General features: G+C 47.2%; 1 protein-coding gene across 3 annotated transcripts in view; it reads left to right on the top strand.

The window, feature by feature from the left end:
- Window positions 1-9114, top strand: part of Gel (Gelsolin) — a 116358-nt gene that overhangs the window by 78237 nt on the left and 29007 nt on the right. For all 3 annotated transcript variants that reach the window (XR_011892765.1, XM_072286419.1, XM_072286420.1), the window contains exons 6-8: window positions 1340-1481; window positions 7194-7272; window positions 8091-8189. Coding sequence is in view for 2 of the 3 variants with exons in the window: in XM_072286419.1 (XP_072142520.1) it covers window positions 1340-1481; window positions 7194-7272; window positions 8091-8189 (320 nt within the window). In the remaining variant the exon portion in view is untranslated. The remainder of the gene's footprint in view (window positions 1-1339; window positions 1482-7193; window positions 7273-8090; window positions 8190-9114) is intronic.

Raw genomic sequence — 9114 nt, 5'->3', positions numbered from 1 at the left:
CTCGCTCAAGGGGGTTATTATATATATTATATACCAGACAGGGTTATTTCGCGACAGCTGGGCGGGGGGCGTCAACACTCAGCGTTTTTGTGCAGTTCATTTGGACGGTGCGTCGTACGACTTTAACCGTTCGGACGAGGATTTCCAACACATTCACTGTCCTTGCTATGACGATCAGGCACTCGTTGCGCGATGCCCAAAGGCGACTGGATGACACACCGATGATGAAGCAGAAGATGTCGCTCACTGACCTCGGGCGTCGTCTACTCACAAAGCTGTAGTAATCTGACCTCACCTGAATGCGCACGCAGAGCTCGCTGTCGTCTGTGCTTGTGCATTAAAATAATAATAATAACAATGAATAATCCGCGAGATTTTATGTGATCACTCGGCATTATGGATTATGATCTGGTTTAAGGCCTATATCCATCGTATGTCCTTCTCACATGCTAGTGTAGGGCGAAAGAAACCTCAATCTCTCTTCCTAAATTCTTCGTCTTTTCTCGTGTCGCATGTATTTGAATGAGGAGACGAATGTTGTACTCGCTAAATATGTGGAATAAGAATTTCACAATGTTTTTGTTACACTTGAATAGTATTGCAATATTTACTGCCTCGTCGAAAAAGCTGCGCCAGTGTCTAACTATTGTAAGACTAGATCCGCCTGTATACAGTCAACAACGCTTCTGCTCACCTCACCCTTCTCGAGACCATAATAGCCCTTTCACTTTGCAACGAGAGGTGAGAAGGGGAGAGGTCCGGGCCCACATTGAAAATATCATTTTACGTCGTCAGAGGTGCGGGTGCGCGCTAGCTTAATAGTTAATAAAAAAAAAAAAAAGAAAATGAACCACGTACTGCTGAACAAGAGGCAAGCGCGCTGGTAAAGAAGTGAACAACAAGTGTGGATGCCATCTATTGAATGCCTTTCCTGTTCATTTCCGCTCACTCAATTCTCTATGTGTTCTTGTTTTGTTCTACCCCGTTATATTTTTGTACACTGAATCTGTTTAGGCTTCCATCGGACGTATCTTATCGGTCGCTTATTGCCATTTATGTCGGCTCTCCAGCCACCCTAATTACGCGCGCTTTAATGCAGAAAGAAAAAAAAAGAACGAAAAAAAAATACATTTACCGTCGTCAGTGCGCCTGCATAGATTTCCAAGCGTGTGCGCCCGTTCTGCCGCGTGCAGCTGTGGCCCGCACTCCGTTCCCCATAACGATCAAAGTGTAGCGAGCCGGTGACGGCGAAGGCGTATACGGCTGCGGGAGAGTTAATTCAGCCTGCTCGCGTATCTCACCCTGGCCGTGCTGCTTTTTGTTCTCCACCCTTGCGCAGACGAGCACAGCTGCGAGGCCGAGGTGAATAAATTCTTCGAGGAGCTCGGCTCCGGCTCGCCCGCGGACGTCAAGGATGCCGCCGAGGGGGGCGACGACGTTGAACACGAACGCTCCAGCGACACCGAGGTCTCGCTCCACAGGTACGCCAAACTTTGCATATGCGCGCCCGCCCGCGAGCCGATAAGCGTGATTTGTTGGCGCGTTCTTATGTGGGCGAGTATTGTTTCGAAGCCGCTCTGCCAGGCTGGTTGGGCGTTGTTCTGAATCGTCGTTTTGAGGACGCATTCCGTGCCTTGAATTTCTACACGGCTGAATACGTTGCCAACACGCGGGGTGCGTAATACTTCCTTCCTGCCCGTTGTGCGCCGCACTTCGGTTGACATTGAACAGGCCTCATGGGAACGTCAATATGCACGTTCGAATAAAAGTGCGCAACTCGCGGTATCGCCTGAAAAAAAAAAAAAAAAAAAAAAAACGTTAATAATTTTCTGCGTAACCTTGGCGCATGCAGCCCGAAATTTAGAGCTGCGATCAGCACAATGCCCGTGCAATGACGGCTGCGAAACTATTTCTTTTTCAAATGCTATATGATGTGTTTGTTGTTGAGGACTGGCGTACGATGTGTGCTTTTCAGCCAGTGGCCGTTGGCGAAGTGTGAGCCGCGTTGGGCTGTCATGTTGCTAAATTCTCGTGTGCAGTAAGAAAGCTTTCAATCAACCAATCAACATGTGCTGATTTGAGTTGAATCGCTCGTATAGCACGCAGACACACCGGGAAGCCAACCCCAGCGTACAAACAAACGCGACACTTCCGCTTGCACGAAGCAACGTCACCAACGCAAACAAAATTTGCACTGCGTACTGCCACGGGAAACAATCGTGCATTGATCCTCAAGAGGCTTGCACCCATGATCGCGACAGTGGATCGCCAAGAAACCACCAGAGCCGTTTTTTACATTGTTGCTGTGTTCGCGGAGCCGATCATTGAGGCAACGCCCAGTTCGTCCGATATATTTCTTCCCACACTGTCGCGATCATGGGTGCAAGCCTCTTGAGGATCAATGCACAATTGTTTCCCGTGGCAGTACGCAGCTCATCCGTGAGATATCTGAAGCGCAGATGATCGCGAAATTGGGTGATGCGTGTGTTAGCTTCCCGTCTCTTGCTCTCACAGAAAAAGAATTAAGTTACTTGGACGCGGCATCACATGACACGTAACCACGTTACATGAATTCGCACTTCATTTCCTTGTAAGCGCATGCGCGATCTACGTTGCATGCCATGTATAAAATGACGCAGTGGTACAATAAACTTATTTGAAAGTTTGCGCTTGGTGTGTCGTCTTCTCTCACGTCCGTGTCGTTTTTATGTCGCGCAATATCATTTAAGCAATGGATTACCAACTTGCCCGGAATGCTGCTTTCATAAAATTTGCACCTTGTTATCATTCAGAGGTGCATTTCTCTCGCGTAACAAGGAGCACAGACGAGCCACGTGAAGCTGACTCGCGAGACCATTTTACTAAAGAGAACGTGTTGTCTTCTTGACATCGAACCTCGACGCGAATGTGCGGTTGCCCTGCCGCTGCCGAGCCATTGTACTTTGGAAACTGGGAACGTCGAGAACGAGAGTACATTCGCAGAAGTCCTGCCGCTTCAGCCGGTCGGCATCCGTAACAACTGCCATCACCTGAATAAGTCATTAGCCTGTTCGTCCTTTGTTATTGCAGAGCTCCATCTTAATAAGGGCTATATATTGATGTCGCTGGTGATTTCGTTATCAGCTTAAAAGTGCGAGTGGAAGGTTTCGATTTTGCTTGGTCTTATTAATAGCACCGATTCAGATGCGAATATGTTGAGCTTTAGCTAACAACCACCATTTTCTGCTATTGAGTTCGTCATTCTATAATATATACACGCTCAAGAAATACGTCTTCACCTGATGCTAAAGGCAGTGAGAGACATGCGTCAGTCGCGGGAAGCGTCTGTGACGTTTTGCTAACAGCAAAACAGTGATAATTTCGATGGGGCCGAAATAAAAAAAGAAATGCCCTTGTATCGTGTATTGGATGCGTGTTAAGTAACCTCAGGCAGTCAAAATTAATCTTGAGCCCCACAGTACGGCGTGCCTCCGAATAATATCGCTATTTTAGCGCGTAGTAGTCGAGAACCTTTTTATTTTTTAAGTTAGGAACAGTGACCACAGACAAATTTATAGCTTCGCCGCAAGGCATGTTGGATGATGCGAAAGCTCGGGATAGGGACAAGCAGCTCGGGTTATCATCATTTGTTGACGATGTCGAGGTGGCTGGCACGCCGAGCATTTTGCGACGACGCGTGCCTCCTCCCTGTGGCGAGGCAAACGAGCTCCGGTGAATACAGTTCTCCGAGTAAGCCGCTCCCACGAAGTTTCGAATGCAAGCAAAATTGTAGAGAAGGCAGGGGCTGGCATAAGCTAGATAAGCGTCTGCGAGCGATGCGGGGTGGCTGATGGCGTTATTTTTAGCGCGAGAAGAGGCACGCCTTGTCAGCTCTCTCTCTCTCTCTCTCTCTCTCTCTCTCTCTCGGCATATCGAAACAGCGGCGTCCATATGTCTGGAAAGCAGAAGGCGCCTTCGCTGAGCTCACATGAGGCACTCTTAGGTCATACAATGTTTGCGCAACGCGGCCGAGCAACGGTGCATCCTGAGGAAGCATTAGGTCGCTGACCGCATATGCGTGCTCTTTCGTAAAAGCTGCTGCTTTAGACTGCGTGAGTTCACTAACCACGCGACACGTTTACGGCAAGTGCTTCGCTAAGACTACAGTTTCTGTAAAAGGTTTGTATCGACCAATGGCGTTGCCGTGGACTCAGTTTCGCGTGGCGTTGTTAGCCTGATGCTTTAGAATAAATTAATTAATGAAATAATTTCTTGTGTGTTTATTACTTGTTTTTCTCGCAAGAAAATGTCATTTTTGGAAGGAGGGGCGGGGAGGATTGGACACAGAATCCTTCTCGCCTGGTTGTATCACTAGTCTCGGAAACCCCGGAAACCCGCTGATCACACTTTGAGAAGGATGGGAGGAGACGAAGAAGACGGGGAAAGACAGGGCGGTTAGCCAGTCTATAGACTAGCTGGCCGTCCTGGGCAGGGTTAAGGGGATGAAGGGAACTAACCGTGATAAAACGGAGGAGAGACGAGCTGTGTATTCTGCATGGCAATCACTAAATGCTGTGGCACTGGGATGGAGGCTACAGCTGGTGCCTTCTATAGTCACAAGCGCAATCGTAAGCGTCCATGCACGTGACCCTGCACCGTACAAGTTTCAGCGTAAGAGTCTATTACGCTCAATCCACACGGTTTTTCGTACGCGTTCCGCACGCGTGCGGACGTGCGGAAAACTGCACGTGTCGCACACGCAAATGTGTGCGACAAGTGCAGCTTTCCACGCTTGCATGCGGACTGAGCGCAAGTCAACCGAGAGTGTGTTGTCCGAACAGTCTCGAGCATACTACAGTATATAGCCTTCGTTGCCAGATTACGCGTTGTAGCTTCCAATTCGTTATCATCTTATTCTCGAATAAGATGATATTAAGGTTGTTAAGCACTGTCCGTCCCTGTCATAGGTGACGCGTACTAATTGATTTGCGCTTTCGTAACGCTGAATATGGGATGCCTGTCAGCGATCCCGGTTCTCAGAGTCTACGACAGCGCGCTGCGGAGAGGACGCTGTCTGGGTCTTCTTTCTAGCCCTTCGCGCAATTCAGATCGTTCCCGTGTTCCTCGTAAGCGCAGAAAAAAAGGCAAGCATTCGCTCTTCTGGCGCCCAGTTTAATTAGCGCGGTTAATTTATGCCTCTCTCGCGCATAAAACGAGCAGCAAGCGCGCGCGCGAAGAAAAGAGGGCTCTGTCGACGTGGCTTTTATGCATCTTTGGCGCGCCCTTAATTCGTTTCTTTTTCGGCTTTCTTGTATCTCCCTCACAATTTGGCTAATTAGAAAGCGAAATTACGAGTTTCTCTCTTCCCGTTATTTGCTATATCACTTACCGAAACGAGGTTATTATTTTCCAATCGCTAATATAGAACGTTGCTTTCGCTTCGTGCGTTGTCGTTGCTGCCACTCAGATTTAGAAAGCCATCTGCCGATTGGAAAACGCAACTGCAAGCTGCACCCTTTACGTTTACAACTAATTACTATAGCGTTCGCGCGCTTTCTCATAGACGTCGCTTCGTATCTCAATAATACGCGAGCATGGCCCTGCTTATGGGTGCCTCTTGCATTCATTTCTTGCGGAGCTACGTCAGTTATTGAGCGAGTGGGATGGGCGTCCAAGGTAGCCCTCCATATTGCAGCGCCTGACTGGCGCCTTCTCATTCGCTTTTTCAGCATCTTCCGAGGCATATTTCGGCAGAACTTGAAACCAGAGGCCAATATCGGGTTAAATTTTAAGTTAGAGCATGCTGCCGCTGAGTCATCGAAACGGAGATGTGTCGAAAACTGCGCTTTATAACACCGCAGGAAGTTTGTAATTCACAGGCTCTTCTACTTTTCTTTAAAAAATTATCACTAATATCACTCAGGTTCTAAGGGAAACGACTGAGTTTAAAGGAGTGTTTAAATTTTCTTGTGTGGCCCGAAATTCCTTTTCGGTTAAGGCAATATGGTGAAGAAGGACATTGGAGAACGCGTTCTCCCAGTGATGATTCGCGCCCGGGGGATCACAATACTTCCACTTGTTTGGCCCATGCTTGGGGCAGAGCTGTAGTAACGTGTATATAGTGCCGATGGATTGCGCACGAAAGCAGTCCAAGCAGGTACACCTGTCATTACACGAAGTAGAACGGGAGAAGGAGGAACGTTCAGCTGCTCTCTATGGGCGCCTTGGAAGAAATGGCGACAGCACCAGGAGTGTGTTAGTGGGGAGCCCAAAGTTTGATACGGCTGTCGTATGCCATACCTTACACCAGGCGATGAGAAAAGGACGAAGACATTCTCAGCTCATACCTCGCTTCGATGGGATGCCGCTGGTCTTACAGTGAAATGAAGTGGGGAATTACACTGGCGACGAGGATGGGATACCACAGAAATTATGGCGAAATAAAGAAGGGCATTGTCAACGGCCAGGTTTTAGCCGAGGCTTACGGTTTCATATAAGACGCTCGTTGAAAAAGCTGTCTGACAACCCTTTTTTGAAGCTGCAGCTCTTTGTCCCCCAAGATTTGTCTTTCTTTTAGAGTAATTGTAAACGCGCTGCAGGATACAAGGGCGGGTGCACTGAAGCGTGGCCAGCCCTGCACTTCGATGTCAGTCACACATAATTATATGCCGTATATTTCAATTCCTTTATTGAAACATTCTCTCATGTTGGCACGCTTTCGAGCACGCTGTATTTTCCTGCGTATTCAAATCAGTTAGTAGTTGATGTCTTCAGCGACCTAACTCAAAGCCTTCCGACGAAGTAAAAGTGACAGAAAGAGCGCGAACGACTGGAACGCGGCAGAAGGCTCACCATAGAAGAGCAAAGTGGTCGCTCTTATACCTTCCAAATAGAAGCGTGCTGCTCAGAGCGAAGAGTGTGTCATATCATCGGGTGGAGTGCCGCATGACATTTCGAAGGTGGTCACTTTTGCAAAAAAATACTAGAAAAAAAAAGAGAAAGAAACGGAAAGTCGACACATTTCTGTCTTGTTCTGCCGCTTTTCCTGTGAACGCATGAAATATCAATTTCAGTGTTCACTGTTCCTCTCTTTGATTTCTCTCAATCCTTTTACTGTCGCTGTCTTGAGGAAGCTGCTATAATGCAAAAAAAAAAAAAAAAAAATTAGAGAAACTTGTTTGGCGGAGGTACGTAACGGCTTTCACCTTACGCAGGATTTCGGACGCCGATGGTGAACTCAAAGTGGAAAAGGTCGGTGACAAACCGCTGGCTCATACGCTCCTGGACCCCAACGTGAGTTGAACAAAATTTCTGAGCTGCAAAGGTGCCCATTGAAAAGCCGATTATTATCTAAATGAGAGCTTCTCCTTGATACTTTAGAACAAGCCGATATATATATATATATATATATATATATATATATCATGAAAAGCCAACAAACAATGAAACCAAGGACCAGCGTAGGGATAATTACTTACTTAATTACTGTAGTTCTTCATTGAATTATTTCCGTTAAGAACTACAAGTAATTTCCCCTATGCTGTCCTTGGTGTCATTGTTTGTTGGCTTCTTACGATATGACTAATAAATATCGGTCCCCTCGGTTTCCTTCCTTGTCGTTAATATATGTACCATTTCTGAAGCTTGTTCAATGGCATAGATGATTAAATATGCATGACCACGCGTGTTTAGGCGATATACGTCGCTAGCGCTCGGTGCCATGATCCATTCAGCCAAGAATCATAGTTCGGTGGTTTCGTGGGATGAAAACACACTGCTCACTGGTAGCGTCACGGGATCTGGCTGAGGCCAGGGCGCGTGTTTTTCACTTCCAGTGCCACGTATGTCAGAGCAGTAAACTTAAGCGACTGGACCAATGTCGCTTACCTTTTATTCTAGTCTGATAAGGAGATAGTGTGGTATCGTGTAGAAATATTTAAAGCCGATATCATAGATCTTATATACGTACTACGCGCACATCACTGTTGGCATGACGTGAAAATATTTGCATTCGCACTTATGTGTCCTATAAGCGCTTGGGCGTGGAGTACTTGCGATTCAGTTTACGCGAGACCTCATATTTACTGCGTGCCTCTTCCTCACTCCGCCAGGACTGCTTCCTTCTGGACGGCGGCATGTCCGGCGTCTTTGTCTGGGTCGGCAAAGGGGCGAGCACCAAGGAGCGCAAGGAGTCCATGCTCCTGGCTCAGGTACGCCAGTTTCTCTCTCTCATGCGTCTGGCTAGTAAATACGAGAATACGGACAGAGAGGACGAAAGCTTTTCTCTGGCAAAGACCCAGTGCACTCTGCAAAGTAACCAAGTTACTTGTGTAGGTCCTCCGTAAATGTGATTTTTCGCTCAAGTACGATACTTTACCGGCTACTTCAGAAAGTGTCGCTACTTGAAATCTCTCTTACACTGGTATAATAGTTACAGCTGCCTTTCGCGTAGTCCTCTGTGCTTTGTGTATCAATTGACCCCCCCCCCCCCCCTTGTCTATTTTTCTCTCATTATTGAGAACATAATAAATACAACAATAACACACATGTAGCAAGCACTGGTCAGATAAGTGCTTACACAACGCTCACTACTGCACTTTAGGAACAATGGGAGTGCTGTAATTCCTTTTGCAGGAGTGATTTATTAGCTTGGTTTTTTAATAACTGTAAATGAATGGGAAGGTACTGTACGTTAAAGCCCGCTATCCTGTCGGTAAACTAAACTGCGGCTAACCCTGTCCCTATAACAGCATGTCGCATGTATAACTCTACTCTCAATAGTTGTCATGTTGACTGGTGATTCGTTGGAGTAAGTTCACTCTTTTTTGTCACCGAGTGAGCCTGCTCTATTATGGGAGGTGGAATGAATAAAACAATGGGCTGAAATATTTGACAGACAGGCACTCTAGGAAGGGGATTAGCCAGTATTCTTCACTTTTGTTTTTCTCGAGGGCGACTGGCCTATCTGAGCGCCTTTGACTCGTTCAGGCCCTCCGCGTGCTTGCGCGAGCTCAACGTGGCTTTCCTCCCCTTCCCCTCCCTCTCTCTATCTCATCTTTCTATTCCCTCTTTCCCGTCCCCCAGAGTAGGGTAGCCAACCAGATGTATTTTTGGGTAACATCCCTGCCTTCTCTC

Source organism: Dermacentor andersoni, chromosome 2, assembly GCF_023375885.2.
Source record: "Dermacentor andersoni chromosome 2, qqDerAnde1_hic_scaffold, whole genome shotgun sequence".
In the NCBI taxonomy this organism is placed as follows: Eukaryota; Metazoa; Arthropoda; class Arachnida; order Ixodida; family Ixodidae; genus Dermacentor; species Dermacentor andersoni.
The sequence above is the reverse complement of the archived record's forward strand: the minus strand, read 5'-3'. Positions and strand labels throughout refer to the sequence as shown.